General features: G+C 36.3%; 1 protein-coding gene across 1 annotated transcript; it reads left to right on the top strand.

Annotated features, from left to right (window-relative positions):
- The first annotated feature begins 8920 nt into the window (after window positions 1-8920).
- On the top strand, window positions 8921-16260 carry LOC145124453 (phospholipase SGR2-like). Its single transcript, XM_079059781.1, has 24 exons — window positions 8921-9078; window positions 10475-10575; window positions 10666-10913; window positions 11084-11184; window positions 11269-11457; window positions 11559-11714; window positions 11835-11906; window positions 11991-12143; window positions 12628-12678; window positions 12749-12919; window positions 12994-13143; window positions 13212-13277; window positions 13338-13808; window positions 13891-13942; window positions 14026-14147; window positions 14301-14373; window positions 14467-14569; window positions 14661-14754; window positions 14843-14905; window positions 15063-15111; window positions 15214-15314; window positions 15398-15444; window positions 15587-15850; window positions 15970-16260. Exons 3-23 carry the CDS (start codon window positions 10715-10717, stop codon window positions 15813-15815), a joined length of 2712 nt encoding a protein of 903 aa, XP_078915907.1. The 5' UTR covers window positions 8921-9078; window positions 10475-10575; window positions 10666-10714; the 3' UTR covers window positions 15816-15850; window positions 15970-16260.
- The last annotated feature ends 371 nt before the right edge of the window (window positions 16261-16631 follow it).

Here is a 16631-nt window from a genome sequence, read left to right as displayed (position 1 = left end):
ACAACGAGGGAGTGCCACATGGCAAAGGTAGTAGCCTCACCTTCCACCGATCAAGCAATGTGGCACCACATAATCGTGACAAGTGGCACTATCAGGAATCTGGCACATCTCCTGGGCGCGGCGTGCTTTTGCTCCTGGCAGCCTATAAATAGAGCTTCAATCTTCATTCTTTCTGTAATGATTGGTAAAATAGGTCAATAGTTGACGGTCAATCGTCGTGAGCATTACTATAATTAGACATATTTTATGATACCTCAGTGTTTATTAAGCAAGTTTAAGTTGTATTATACTTAATTGATCGAGAAGTAAAATATTTTAGAACTCAAAGACTTATACTTATCACCCGAGTTCATTTTAGATACTATTCTATTACAATGAGGAACTGGTTTTGTAAAAACTATGGAATTATAACAAATTGAACACGAAACCCTAAATTATGATTTCGACATGGATTCTGTATTTGGGAATTTATTTCGGGTATAATTTAGGAATCCAATCTGGTTGATGTGGATTTTGACGATGGATATCATAAAATATGAATTGTCATGGACTCCCAAAATACACAACACATACAGTCACATAAAAACCATGAAATAGAAAGGCATACTTGAATTGCCATGGACTCCCTCCATGGTCTTTACTTGGAATGTCATGCCCCCCCCCCCCCATGGTCTTTACCTGGAATGCCATGGGCTCCCCCTCATGGTCTGATATCCAGGTGTCATGGGTTCCCCCCATGGTCTTCACATAAAACAATCCATACCACAAAGCATACAGTTGCATATCAATTAATTACTACATATCAGATAATGGGTCGACATTGGTGCCTTCGACCCATGGGTATGATGAGAAGACTCACCTTAAGGATAGCCAAATCCTATGAATGTTGTGGCTGCTGCGAATCGGTTCCTAACACTGAGCCAAACCCAAAGCTAAACTCAGTAAATAAATATGGCTAAATTCAAACACTAGGCCCACAATGGCCCAAATAATCAGGCCCACCAATGGTCCAAGCCCATTGGGCCCACTAAGGCCCAAAATACAATCCTAGGCCCAAACAAGAAGTCCAACACTACAAGGGAAAACTTCAATACAAACTAAGCCCAAGGAACAGTGCCCAAACCAAGCCCAAAACTCAAGAGTCTAAAATATGGCCCGAGGAAAAAGCCCATTGATGGACCGAACGTTGGGCGTTCGTCACCAGCCAACAAATCGCGAGCCTTAGCCGGAACGTTGGGCGTTACTCGAACCTACGATGGGCGCTCGCACGCTGAGTTCCAAAAATGATCATTAAGCACTTAATGCTTAAAGCCACACGACCAAAACATAGATCCAAGTCCTAAAGAACATCTAGGACCATAAAGTCACTGACTTGGTGACTTTGCATGCCCCAAAAGGTCCAAACTTCAAGATATAGCATTTAACTTCCATAAAATGAGGTAAAACTCATGCATGGGCTTATGCAACTCTAAAGATGCAAACTTTATGAATCTAGAACCTCAGAAACACCAAGAGGAGCAACTCAAAGCTTCTTGAGTGATCACAAACTACTAGACCTCAACTATGGGACTAAAATCCATTAAGACTTAAATCTATGCTTCTAATGAGCAAGGTTAGAGCTTTATACCTCAAATGGGCTGGAAATGGAGCATAGAACCAAGATTTATAAGCTCCTACTTGAACCACCACCTTACACCAAGCTTCTCTTCCTTGAACGATCTTCAAACACACACACACACACACCAAAACACACACAATGAGCTCACAACACTCTTGGAGGCTCTAGGGTTTCGAGATTAGGGTTTTGAGAGCTATGGAGGCTGGAAATGAGGCCAACACCTGAGACTTAAGGTGTTTAAATACATCTCAAACCCTCAAAATTAGGGTTTGAGCTGCTCGCGTAAATGCCCTGCCTTCCCCAAGGGAACGTCCCGCGTTTGAGCTCCGCCTCCAAAAGTCCAAACTTGGCAGAAAGGGTCCCTCCTCCCCCCTCAAGCTTGCAAAACAAGGCCAAAAAGCAATAACCTAGCATATAAGGGACCAAAAATGAATAATACATGGATCGAGCGTTACAAAAACTCTCTACGCCATGTGTACACAGAGGTTACGCCCTGCATAACCCTCTGTTGTCCAAAACTGCTTTTAAGCTCTTAAAACTTAAAGACTAAACGTCCAACTTACAAATCTTTATTTTGGGAAGGTATTACATGATAAAGTCAACAACTTTAAGCTTTTTCATGGCTTAATAGAGCCCAACGCCAAACCCTAAGTCTGTAACACGCTTTAATAGTCTCAAACTCTTGCATGAGTGAGAAATAACAACAATGACTTCATTTTTATGACACAAGATCCTTAAAAACAACATAAAGTGACAAACGTAAGATCTGGAGTAGCTTTTACTCATAAGAACCAAACCATGGGACCAAAATTATGCAAAACTAAACCCTAGCCTAGATCTAAACCATTGAACCATAAAGCATAAAGGTGTGAGCTTTATACCTCCAGGAGTTGGCAAATAAAGAGAAAAGTCTGGATCTACAAACTCCAAGCTCACCAATCACCAATAATGAACTCCTTCTTCTTCCACAATGCACCGAGATCACTGTAAAGGTCCAAAACAAGCTCTCAAGGGTTAGGGTTTTGAAATGACAGAATGAGAGAGTGGAGGCTGAAGGTAAGGAAGGTTTCAAGGGCTTAAGGTCTTTTAAATAGGGTCCAAACCCTAAAAATTAGGGTTTGGAATATGCATGACTATGCCCTGCGTACCTCTTGTGTACGCCATGCATACCCAAAGGAGTCCACGACACCCTTTAATGAACTACGTAGCCCCGCGTAAGGACCAAAACTGAAACTTTTTAAACTTTAAGCCATAATTGAAAGTACCTAGAAACACGGGTGTTACAAGGTTATACATCTTTAAATGAATCAAAAGCATAAAAGATAGAATACCTGAATAAGGTGTTACAATTTTTGACCAAATAGACTTTTTTTAGATCCGCCTTAACATTCTCTACATCATACCCTAACACCTTACCCAACTCAATAAGCTTGCTTAAATCGTTACATGAAACAACCCCTTTATTTGGAGTTGATTTCTGTAAATTTTCATCGCCGTGCTCTGGGACATCCCCATTTTCACAGCCAGAAAATACTGATTTGTTTATGCTTTGTTTGAAAATCAGAGTAACATTTTAAAGAAAATTGTTGTGAAATTTGTTCCCAAAAGATAAATATGATAAAGTTTTATCAAAGCATTTCCGAAGAAATGTATTTCATTATATTAAAACCTCGGGATGTCATGTTCGATACAGATCAAAAGCATAAACAAAACAACATAGGCCTTACAACATTTATTTATATTTACTGGCCTATGAGCCATAATCCATCATCAAGTCATCCAACTATGCTCTTGTGCCACTACCTGTAATACAAGAAACTGAGTGGGTCGGGCTTGGGAGCCTGGTGAGCACATAGGGTTTTCATCCTACAATAAATAAGTTTATTAATTTCATCAAACCAAACAACCCGATTACCCGTTCCCGTTATCCTCACTTTACGTCCATAAAACATCTATTATAAGGGACCTAGCATAAGCATTATCATCGGGATGGACACTACTACAAAGGGGGTTCCTCAACAATAAATATCCGTAAGGCAACCATGAGGGGATGGAGTACACCGGTGAACACATCGTTCACAAACACATACAGGTTACGAGCCTGCTATCGTTCCACTGGACTGTCTAAAATAGTCTGTGGTCGTCATCTATACTCCGCTAGATGACTGGATCATCGTCTACATCGAGGCCTCTCATCATTTTATCACACATCGTCTATTTCATCTACCCATGTTTTACCCCAACATTTTTATAGATATAAAATACATATTGTAACGTCTCGATTCTCAGGTATTAATAATATTAAATCTTTTGAGTTTTCAGGTGTACTCGACGAGTTGGTCTCCCTACTCGTCGAGTAGTAGCGGGTTGGTCCGCGAAGTTTAATGACCTACTCGCCGAGTCTAGAAGGGGACTCGACGAGTAGGAGCTGGCAGATAGAACCCTAAATCCTAAGGTTGTGCACCCTATTTAAGGAATCATAAGCCTCCCTTGGCCTCTGGACAGTCCTTTGAGAGTCTAGAAAACCCTAATCCGTGTGGTGTTTCTTCCTTGGGTGTTTTAAGCTTTGGAGAGTGGATCTTGGAGGAGAAGAGCTTGGAGGGCAAGAGGCTAGGAGAAAGGAAGCAGAAAGCTACCTCAATTTAGCATCATTGAAGGTATTAAGTCGCCACCTTCACTTCATTTTTCCTTCTAGATCTCTTGTAGTTGAGATTTAGGGTTTTTATGGCTTGATTGAGAGGTTTATGGGGGATATGAGCTAGATCTGAAGTTGTAACTTCAGATATGGACCTTCCTTGGGTTCTAGAGTCATAAAGCTCTGAGATTGGCCTTGATTGAAGCTTTCCTTGAGTTTGAAACCCCATTATGAGATTGGATTTGTCCTTAAGAGCCTTTTTAGCCATGCATGCATGTAAATTTTGCAACTTTACGTGAAAAGTATGCCTTAGAAGCTTGGATCTGTAATTTGGAGCCACTGCATGGCTTAAAAGAGTCTGTATGGCTTAAGGACTGTAGGGACTCGGCGAGTCGCAAGGTTGACTCGGCGAGTCATATGAAGATAGGCCTGGACTCGACGAGTTGGATGAACAACTCGGCGAGTCCGATGAAGATTGTCGTAGACTCGACGAGTTGCAGGAACAACTCGGCGAGTCGGTTAAAGTTTTCCCCATCTGAGGATGCATGCGATCTTGTCAAGTTGCAAGGAGGGAAAACTCGACTGGTGGTCTTGAATTTCGATCAAACCTTAGGAACTCGACGAGTCACCTCCGTGACTCGGTGAGTGGGCAATATTCCGAGAAACTCGGCGAGTCACTAGAACTACTCGGCGAGTTAGGGTTAACATGGACTGTTGACTTGAACTTGACTGAGGTTGACCAGGGTTGACTTTGGGGGTAATGACTGGTTATTGTATGGCACTTTTAGGTAGTTGAGTTGGAGCAGCACGTGGGGCATATTTGGTCGCAAAGTGTCAGCTCAGCATTCGTGACAGGTGAGTCTTCTCACCATGCCTATGGGTCTAAGGCACCAAGGCCGGCTCATTATGTGATTATGTTATATGTGCTATTCCTTCTGTGATTTGATATGATTTGTGATTATGTGTTTTGCATGAAAGACCTCGGGGGGAGCCCGTGGCATTGGATATAAGACCATGTGGGGTAGCCCATGGCATTCCTAGGTGAAGACCATGTGGGGTAGCCCATGGCATTGGACATAAGACCATGTGGGGTAGCCCATGGCAGTCCTAGGTAAAGACCATGTGGGGTATCCCATGGCATTCTTGCTGAATCGTATTACATGGTATATGTGGTATGTTCATAGCTTTATCTGCTATCAGAATATGTGTAGGGGATTGTGCGTGGTATGCTCTGGGAAACTCACTAAGCTTTTCGCTTACAGACTGTTGATTTGTTTCAGGTACTTCTGAGCCCAAGGGCAAGGGCAAGACGTGATGACGTGTCGTGCACTCTATCCCTTTTTGATTGTTTGGGACCCTCTGATGATTTCAAAAAGAAAAGCAATGATGTAATAAATGTGATTTGGAAAAACAAATGTTTTGGGAATCTATGGTTTATGAGGATGGTTTGGTTAATTGAAAATGAAAGAAAAAAATCTTTGTAAAAATTGGGTTGTTACACATATACATTTTAAATCATTTAACACATGTATAAAAATATTCATCCAGCATAGATATCAAGTAAATAGATAATATGCACACGTAGCACGTAATTAATATAAAATACTTCATATCTATGTGTAAGATGAATGTACCTATGCACTCACCTGTTAAGGTGGTGATTCAGAACTCAGACAGCGCTTTACTTCTTTTAATTTATTTTTCTTCGACGAAACCTAGTATCATTACCACTAGATTTCAGTCTAATATTTATTTTGACTAATTATTAGTCTTAGAATCATCATTTAATCAAAGTCTACTTTCATGATCTATCAAGTAAGGAACAACCAGGTAGGATCATATCGGAGGTAGGGTCCATTTGGTATACGAAGTATACTGTTTAGAAATCCCACTTTAAACACCTCACTACATCACAGCCTAGACATCATCCCCGTAAGTAGATCAATTAGTATAACGACTTTGAATCACTGATAAATCTTATTTATATGGTCATAATAACGATATTATATTTAAATATAAGCTATATTTAAAGTAGGGTAGGCGCATCTTACTTACAGCGGGTTTTGCTAAAAATCGGGCTCCGCTGGAGCAGATCTTCTCAGCCGAAAAACTCTTTTTCTCGGAGCCATCGGGCGCTCCGGGGCTTCCTTCTAGTGCTAGGGAGGTTTCCTAGGCTTTGGGGGGGGGGGGGGGGGTTAGGGAGGCTAGAGAGAGAGAGAGAGAGTAGAGAAAGAAAGAAATGGATTTGAGGTGTGAGAAATGAGGCTGCCTCGCACCCCCTTTTATAGGGCCGAGGCTTCGGATTATGCTGGGCGTACCCTCGGTGGTACGTGTCTGCCTTCGCATGGAGCATCGTGGCTTCTTCTGGACCGAGGAATATGAGACCGCTAGGCGTACAGGCTTCGTACGCAAAGCGTACGCATTACACGAGGCTTCCGAGATTCTACGTTGGGTGTGCGAGGACCACGTGTTAGCATCCGAATGCGAGACCGTGAAGATCAAGCACGGATCCGGATCATGCCACGTCATCACCCTTCGCAATAGCCCACCTCCAACTTCAAAATTCCATAACTTTCGCATATGAGCTTTGTTTTTGAGGTTCTTTATACCCACGCGTAGGTAGAGACGTACTCTACAACTTTCGTTTAGACTCTGTCGCCTAGTTTTGACTTTATTTTTAAAGTTATATTTTTAACAGACAGGGACATGAAAAGTCCGTTAAAAATTCATAACTTTGTCATCCGACGTCCGTTTTCGTCTGTATTTACCGTTGAACTACTATTAACGAGACCTTTGATTCTCGTTTAGGTTGTGTCGGCTAAAAATCGGTCGATCTACTATTCGAACTCTGGGATACATACTATTACGCCGAAACTTAGAAAAATCATAACTTCCTCATACGAAGTCAGATTTGGGCGTTCTTTTTATGCACGCTCTCGGTTTAACGTATGCTACGACTTTCGTTTAGATTGTTAAGGATAAAAAGCACTCTATCGTAAATTTACTATTTACGTCACGCAGTGTCGTACCGGTTTTGTCGCGAAACTTCGACAAACCATAACTTCTTCGTTATAACTCGGATTTCAGCGTTCTTTATATCTCCGGAATCCTTGTCACGACCAATACAACTTTCTTCATAGATATCGGGTTTATCTAACATTTTATTTTTGACGTTTATTTTCATTCTTGATTTATTATATCTTTATAGACAGGTATATAAGCACATAAAATCACATAATTCACATAATATTCAAGTAATTCATCATTATTACTTCAAATGAGTTACAATGGTTGACCTTGACTATTACATCATCATACTAATGCTTAGCCCAGAAACATGGGCGTTACATGCTCCATCATCTCTTAAATTCATTTTTCGAATATTGGAAAGATCCCCGACTATCTTGAAATATTTGACCACCAAAACTTGTGGGTTTTGAAAAACTCGAGCCATTCATGTCAAAATTAGTCTCAGTTTGACCATGTACCTTTGAGGGAATATTAACATCCTCATTATCTGCCTCATGATTGACATGAAGTTGGTCATTCCCGAGAACATCACCCTCAATATCTCTCTTTTGAGAAGAGTCTCAACCGAATAAGCATGCACCGGTTCTTCATCCACACTTCCTTTTCCAACCGATAGAATTATCCTTTGCACTACCCACTTCGTCTTCCCCATGACAGTGATGTTCATCAACCTCATCATCATTTTCTGAATTATTGCCAGAATAACCCCATTTCCTCCTTCGAAAAACCCCTCGACTTGACATCATCTTCTACAAAACTTCCTTCGCCGGCCACATCAGGTTCCAAAGGAGCCACCTCTTTCACATAAACATGATATTCCTTTCCTTCAATTACCACACATAACGCTTTTTGAATGTTTGACATAACACTATTCCTAACACAAACTTTCCCAAATGACATACAATTGATCTCATCATCATCATCATTTGTAAACAACACTGATCCCCAAACATAACTTGTCTTCTTGAAACATATGGATTCCATGCACACATAGGAAGTCCGATAATTTCAAACCAAACAACCCTATACGAAATCACAAAGTATTTTGCAATAGGACGGAAAATCTGATACCATGATAGAGATGATATTTTCCCATGAATCAAAATTTTACATTAATATATATATATATATATATATATATATATATATATATATATATAGACACACACAATTACAATGACATTGGGCTAATAACAATAAACTAACTAACTATCTAAATACATATAAAATGGGATAAAAGTACTTATATATTGATAAGTTTGACTTAAAACTCGAATATTGCTATCAAGAATACTTACGTTACGATTGAACGTTAGAAATGGATTATAAAATTGATAATCGTGAATTGTTGGTAGTTGGTACAATGTTTGTAGTGATGGATCGAAAAAGTTCACTAGATGGCACCATATACATACACTTGTTGGCTATGAAGACGTATATAAATGTTGTGTGGGGGATACGATTAAAGAAGAAAAAAAAAGAAAAAAAAAGTAACGCTTCCCCTCGTTATTATCATGAATATCAAGTAAAAGACACAACGATTTTAAATTGGCAATGGGGTCATTCTTATATGCATAAGTTACTTGAAGGCTAAGCTATAAAAAACGTCTTTTTGTTCTTCTTTTTATTTCATTTTCTGCTAATAAAAGTGACCACAAAGAAAGAATGCCCGAGAAATAGGAATTCGATCTTGTTGCAAACTCACAAGGGAGAAAGTGTGTGATTCTTAAAGTGCAAGAATTCAAATCAAGAGTAGAGGGTTTATCTTAAGCAATACTCAACGCCTGCTATAGAGGTATAATTCATGCTGCTGGATTTATAGTTTAGAGTTATCCTCAAAAAACTGCAAGATACTTTTATGATTCAATAAATCAATGGAATATGTTTTTTTTTAAACCATGTAACAACGGTTATTCTTACTATGTAACATATTTTTCTCATATAACATAGCTTTATAAAAACATATAAAACTATAATTCATTGATACTGGATGCACAACTTGGTCTTAATATATAGTATATGACCATAAACATATTACATATATCAAATAAAGATATATCATTTAAATGAGTTGCTATTAGCATATTTAACATTATGTAAAATATATATTTGGAAGTTATTATTTATCCTTCAATATAATTGTTTGCAAAAATAAAATATTGAATACCCTGAAATCTTAGAATAAGATAAAATAAATAAATAAATAAATAAATAAATAAATAAATAAATATTTTGTAGTTCAAAAAATAAATAAAATTTAAGTTAAAGTTATAAAATATTTTAAAAACATTAATGCTATTGAAATTCTTTTAAGTAAAAATATTTTATAAATACACATTTTTTCCATGGAATGAGAAATGCTCAATTATATTTTTTTTGTCAAACAAATATTATTTTATTTATTCCGATATAATGTTTGTCTCTTTCATCGTATTCAAAACACTAACTTATTAATTGATGTGCTTAGTTTTGTACAATATTCCATAAAGTATCGTTATATTATTACACCAATATACATAATAAAATTAAATTAAAAGGTTACAATTCAATAAAAAACATTTATATTTCAGCAATACAGAATACATTTTTATAAAAATATTAAATTTATTATATAAAATATCATATTTATAAACAAACATTGTTAATGCCAAGTAACTATAGATAGAAAAATAATTATAATAAAAAACCTTTTGTAAAAAAAGCTAAATTCTTTATGATAATGTAAAATTAAAACCACAAAATAACGATATATCTGTATTTTCATATATTACCATACAGTTACATTTAAAAAATTAATTAATACTATATTTTACTAATTTGTATCATAGCTATACAAATACTGTATAAATATGAATGAATAAATTTCTTTAATAGAACACCCTTTACTATAGATACAAAAAATATAAGATACAAAAAATATAAAAGTAAGTATCATACTATATAAATATAAAAAATACAAAAAATCAGATAAATACATTTGCCTATTGACCTTTATAAACTCTCTTTGAATATTTTAAATTTTCCTTGACGGTTTGCGAATATGCTAGACTTTCCTCAAAATATTCTACTAGTTCTTGCCTTCCATTTTCATTAATCTATGCAATTTTACCATCTAAACAACTCTTGAGATCGTGAATTTAGGGTTTCAAGTAGAAATTAACATAATCTTTGATACAAATCTTGGAACGCAGGATCCGTGTTAGTGATTAGTGATTTGTTTCAAAACCTTACTCGGGTGATTAGCAGCTGTATCAATTTCAAGTTCACAGTTTCTGATCGAGCAACAGATAAAGTAATTGCGTATACTAGAATCTTAATTCATTTGGCATTGGTGCGAGAATTTGTTAGAACAGTAATGTTTGGTGGTATTGCACATCACCAGTTTGACAAATTGCCGAAACGAAGTCTACATCTGCGTTAAGCCAGCTCCAATGGCGGAAAGCAGTGGGAAGTATGAAGACGCGAAAACTTCTGCTGAGATGTTACGGAATACGCCGTCGAATATAAGGAGGTTAGCTGATGAGATACAGCAGTGTGAGGGGCGGCAGAAGTATCTTGCACAGACTGGAAGCCCGTCGGATGGGGGTGATGTTAGATGGTACTTTTCAAAGGTGCCAATGGCGGAAAATGGTGAGTTCTAAATTTCTAATGTTATGCGAATTTTAGTATCTCTTTTAGGGAGTAAATTGGTCTAAAGCCTGAGACGTGGATAGTGAATTCGCCATTGATCTCACCAAATTCCTGTTCATGTTTGTTTATTCAAATACTGATTCATTGTTGCTGCCATTGCTCATATACAGAGCTAGCTGCTGCTGTCCCAATTACGGAAGTAGTAGGGAAAGGTGATTATTTTCGATTTGGTATGAGGGATTCTCTTGCAATAGAGGCATCATTCTTGCAGGTTATACCATTTGCTTCCATTGTTGTTCTTGAGGTTTAACTATTGCTTTGGTGACATTTACTGATGCTGATACTACATATACAGAGAGAAGAGGAGTTGCTCTCAAATTGGTGGAAAGAGTATGGTGAATGTAGTGTAGGTCCAAAAGGGTCACTTTCATCCATTCCCGAATCAGATCCACAATCATACGATCTACCTTCCAGTCAATCAAGCAAACTATACACAGATGAAGAAGAGAGAGTTGGTGTCCCTGTGAAAGGAGGCTTGTATGAGGTGTATTTCTTGACATTGTTAGTATATCATATTAGCCCTTTAGTACAAGATTACACATTTACATGGTTTCTTTACTTCCTTGTTGTATGTTATTACTGTAGGTAGACTTATTAAGAAGACATAGTTTTCCTGTTTATTGGAATGGAGACAATCGGCGTGTTCTAAGAGGCCATTGGTTTGCTCGTAAAGGGAGTCTTGATTGGCTTCCACTTCGTGAAGATGTTGCTGAACAGTTGGAGTTTGCTTATCGTGGCAAGGTATTTGTTAAAAGATCTCTAATTTCATTATTTTTAAGTGCATTTGATTCAACTCTTTTCTTTTTATCACTTCAAGTTGACATTATTTAAAGTGAAACAAAACATCATGGCTTTATTTAGGTTTGGCACCGAAGAACATTTCAACCATCTGGATTATTTGCAGCCCGGGTTGATATGCAAGGGTCTACCCCAGTATGATATTGCTTTATGCTAAATTGCTACTTAGGACTTATAACTATTGTTATCTTTTTTATGTAATGACTGAGCTTTTTACAGGGGCTACATGCCCTTTTTACTGGAGAGGATGATACATGGGAGGCTTGGCTATATATTGGCTTATCTGGATTTGGTAGCATGGTTAGTTTTGGAGTGACTGGACTTAAGTTGAGGCGTGGGTATGCTCGATCACAATCAGCAAAGCCAACCCAGGTGTTATTTTGCAGCAAGTTTTTTACATCAATGAATAATTGATCATTTGAATCATATTTTGAAATAATATGTCCAGTATTCGTTATTTTATATGTTCAGCAGAATAACAGAAGACATACATTCAAGTTTGAACAAATGCCAAAATTTCCAACTTGTACATGAAATGCACAAATTTTTTATTTTTGCATTTCACATGTTTATTTGTGCTGTTTACATATATAGTGATGCATTAGATTCTCAACTTGTACATGAAATGTTTAAATTATAACATGAAACTCACAAATGTTTCATTAATTGTATGTGACTTCATTTAGTTACTTGTGCATTCTGATGTTTATTCGTTTGTTTATGCTGTTATGAGTTCCATTTGTGCTTTAATAAACGAAAGTAAGATGCTATAATAAACAAATCAAGGAAATTACATTGCTATTTCTTGCATTTAAACTGAAACTTTTATATCATAGTTGATAACTTTTGTTGATAGGATGAGTTACGCCAGAAGAAAGAGGAAGAAATGGATGATTACTGCTCACAGGTATATCTGATACATGATATATCTTATACATGAATATATTATTTATATATTTTTATTTAAATTGATACAGGTCCCAGTTCGTCATTTGGTATTCATGGTTCATGGCATTGGTCAAAGTTTACAGAAAGCAAATTTGGTTGATGATGTTGGCACTTATCGCCAAGTTACAGAAAGCCTTGCTGATTTGCACCTAACAAATTATCAGCGTGAATCCCAAAGAGTTCTTTTTATTCCATGTCAGGTAATAATAATAATATAATAATAATATACTTTTTTTGTATCTGGAAAATTGGTTAATTTGTTATGATCCAACAGTGGAGGAAGGATTTAAAGCTGAGTGGTGAATCTGCTGTAGAAAGATGCACATTACCTGGTGTACGTGGATTAAGGGTGACATTGAGTGCAACTGTTCATGATGTGTTGTATTACATGAGCCCAATCTATTGCCAAGATATCATTGACTCGGTATTTTCTTGTAGAATTTTTTATTTATTTTATGTTTTTGTAGTATTAATTTATGTAAAATGGTGCAGGTTTCCAACCAATTAAACAGGTTGTATGTGAAGTTTCTTAAGAGGAATCCTGGTTATGATGGAAAGGTACATGACATGTGATAAATAATTAAATATTTTATTCTTATGTTGTTTTTTTTTGTGTAGGTTTCTTTATATGGTCATTCATTAGGAAGTGTCCTCTCTTATGACATACTTTGTCACCAAGAGAAACTTTCATCCCCGTTTCCAATGGAATGGCTGTATAATGACCATAATACCCATGAAATTTCTCCCGAGGGCAATTCATCTTTGAATTCAGGGGATGAGGATTTAACCACAAACAACGAGGGTGTTTTGGTAATTCCTCCTGTAGAGGGTATTGCAAGTGTTGACACAGAAGCTATGCTCCCTGAAACACATGATTCGGATGAATCCACAAATGACAAGGGTGTTTTGGTAATTCCTCCAAGTGCTGACACAGAGGCTATACTCCCTGAAGCACATGCTCAAGAGTCTGAGAAGAATGATGATTTGAATGAATCCACAGGCAGCAATAGTGAAGCCATAACAAATCAAATTGATGAGGAATTAAACGAAAATGATGAAGATGTAGTGATCAGATCATTGAAGGAAGAGGTCCTTCTGAAGTTTAAAACTATCCCTTAAATGATTCTTTGTTTTACTTTTATCCTAATTATTTGTGTTTTTACTCTTGCAGATTGATATGTTGAATGCCAGAATTAAAGAATTAGAATCACACAGTGTCAAAGGTATGGTTTCATGGGTTTCAATTGTATTGGTTTTTAGCAGTATCATGTTGTATTGATTTGTTATGAATTGTATTTTTAAACAGAAAATAAGCAGGGAGCTTCAATTATGACAAATGAAAGTGGCTCTAAGAGTTCTCAATCTTTGAAAAATGAAACAATGAAGAGTTATAGACCTTATATAAAGTACACCAAGTTGCTGTTCAAGGTAACATTATGATGTATTTTGCTTTTGTGTTAAATGCAAGAAATATGAATTTAGTTTCATATATTTGTTCATTATAGCATAAGAAACAAATAAATCAAAGTAGAATAGAATTCCTTAATAAGAAAATAATGGGAAGTACAATGCCATTGCCAGGTTGATACATTCTTTGCAGTGGGGTCACCTCTTGGTGTATTTCTTGCCTTGCGAAATATACGTATTGGAGTTGGTAATTTTTGTCTCATTTCCTTTATGATTTATATAAATTAATGTTAAGTAAATTAGAATATAACAATATAAAATTTTCATTTGTTATTTTCAGGTAGAGGAAAAGATTACTGGGAAGATGAAACTATAAATGAAGAGATGCCATCTTGTCGCCAGATGTTCAACATTTTTCATCCTTATGATCCAGTGGCATACAGGTATTCATAAATATCTCAAATCCCTTTCCTTATAGTAGTAATTTTTTAGAATTGTTTTGTTAACATGAAATAAACTTATGTTTCTGTTCAGAATAGAACCACTTGTATGTAAAGAGCATATTGATAGGCATCCAGTCATTATTCCTTATCACAGAGGTGGAAAAAGGCTGCATGTTGGCTATCAGGTATAGGTGCATGTTAGACTGACAATTGTCCCACATGTGATGTGCATTTTAGCGTTCGTTGTAAAAATCCTGATAAGTTACACCGCAGGAATTTGTAGAACAAGTCGCATCACGCTCCCAGGTGGTGGCTGACAACATTAGCCAATTAAGGGTTAGTTACAAGCTTTCTCTTTGGGCTATTTTCTATGATGAGGATCACAAGGGCATTTTAGTCCTTTTGCATATAGATGAGATCAAGAGCTTAAAATTGCAACTTTAACCTGTTTGTGACAAATGGGCCCCACTAATTGTTTGTTTACTGATTGTAGGTTAAAGTACTGACAGCATGTCAATCAAGGGACAGTGATGGGCAAGAAGGTAATTTTGAAGTAAACTTAGTCCTATTTTTTACTTTTACATTAATGTCATTAATTAATTTTATGTATTTTTTTTTGGGGGGGGGGGGGGGGGGGTTAACAGAAACATCAGAGGAAGCAGAAGAAAGAGGGAGACCGTATGGTGCGATAATGATGGAGAGGATAACAGGGAGTGAAGATGGGAGAATTGATCATGTTCTTCAAGTATGTATTTTCTTTTTGGGTTAAATGGAAATGTACTTCCATTTGTTTGTTTATTATATTTATTTTAAATTTTGAGAATGCAGAATAAAACATTTGAGCATCAATACATATCAGCTGTAGGGGCTCATACGTAAGTCATGCCATGCTTTTCAAATGATTTTTCCTTTCCAATTTTTTTCTCTTGTTAAAGCCTTTTACTTTGGAAAAAATCCACCAATAATATATAATTGGTAGAGATTTTTCAAAGGAAATAATTCTGCTATTTGTTGCAGAAAATACTGGAGGGACCCGGATACTGCACTGTTCATATTGAACCACTTGTATCGCAATATACCAAAAGAAGCAAGTAAAAAAAACACAAACAACACTAGCATTACAAATCAAGAACGTGATGAAAATTGGGAAGAGGTGTCTGATGATGAGCAACTTTCTTTAACTTTTGCTGATGAGAAGTTCATTAGGCAGTTCTCGGATAAAGCCAAAAAGCTCACAGAAAACTGAATCATGCCGACTTTCCCTCTTGATCTGTATATAATGTAAAACCGCATAAGCCCCCTTTTTTCATTAACCAAATATTTGCCAAATTTGTATCATTTTCCTGACTTGCACTTTTTCATTTCTTGACTTACCCGTTTTGTTTTGTTTTGTGCTCTAGGTGAAGGAACTTTCAAATTTTGCTGAAGATAAGAAACACAGAAATACAAGAGCATATGTAGAATTCTGACAGATGGCTAATAAAACGATACAGAAAAAAAAGTTAGAAAAGAAAAAAAAAACCATTTGGAAATGGAAGAATGAAATGTTGTATTTTGTGCTTCAAAAGTTGTACGATAGGTAGGGGTGATGGGGTTGAGAGACTTGAGACCTATAAGGATTGTATGTACTTGGATAAATGCTTGTATTTTGTTGTGTTAGTTAAATGGTTTCCAAAAGTTAGTTGACAAAATGAATATGGTAAAATTTGACCCTTTTAGCTTAAATTGTTTAGAAAAAACATTCATATAATTAAAACTTGAAGAATGACATAAAGAGAGTAGCAATCTTTTTCTTTTTGACATCATTAAATTTTCTTTTTCTTGCTTATTATAGCAATTAACAAGCTGAAATGATACAAAAATTACCACTATTACCTTATATTAGTGGCTTATTATTATTATTATTATTATTATTATTATTATTATTATTATTATTATTACCACCGACGTAATTACATGAAATGGCTAATCTCTTAAATGAGTAAACTATTGATAAACCTTATAAATAAACTGGAAAAAAAATCATTTTTTAACTTTTTATATTAGACCCCTCTATTTCTCT

The sequence above is a fragment of the Lactuca virosa genome, chromosome 7 (assembly GCF_052849685.1).
Source record: "Lactuca virosa cultivar CGN04683 chromosome 7, Lactuca_virosa_CGN04683_v6, whole genome shotgun sequence".
Lineage (NCBI taxonomy): Eukaryota > Viridiplantae > Streptophyta > Magnoliopsida > Asterales > Asteraceae > Lactuca > Lactuca virosa.
The sequence above is the reverse complement of the archived record's forward strand: the minus strand, read 5'-3'. Positions and strand labels throughout refer to the sequence as shown.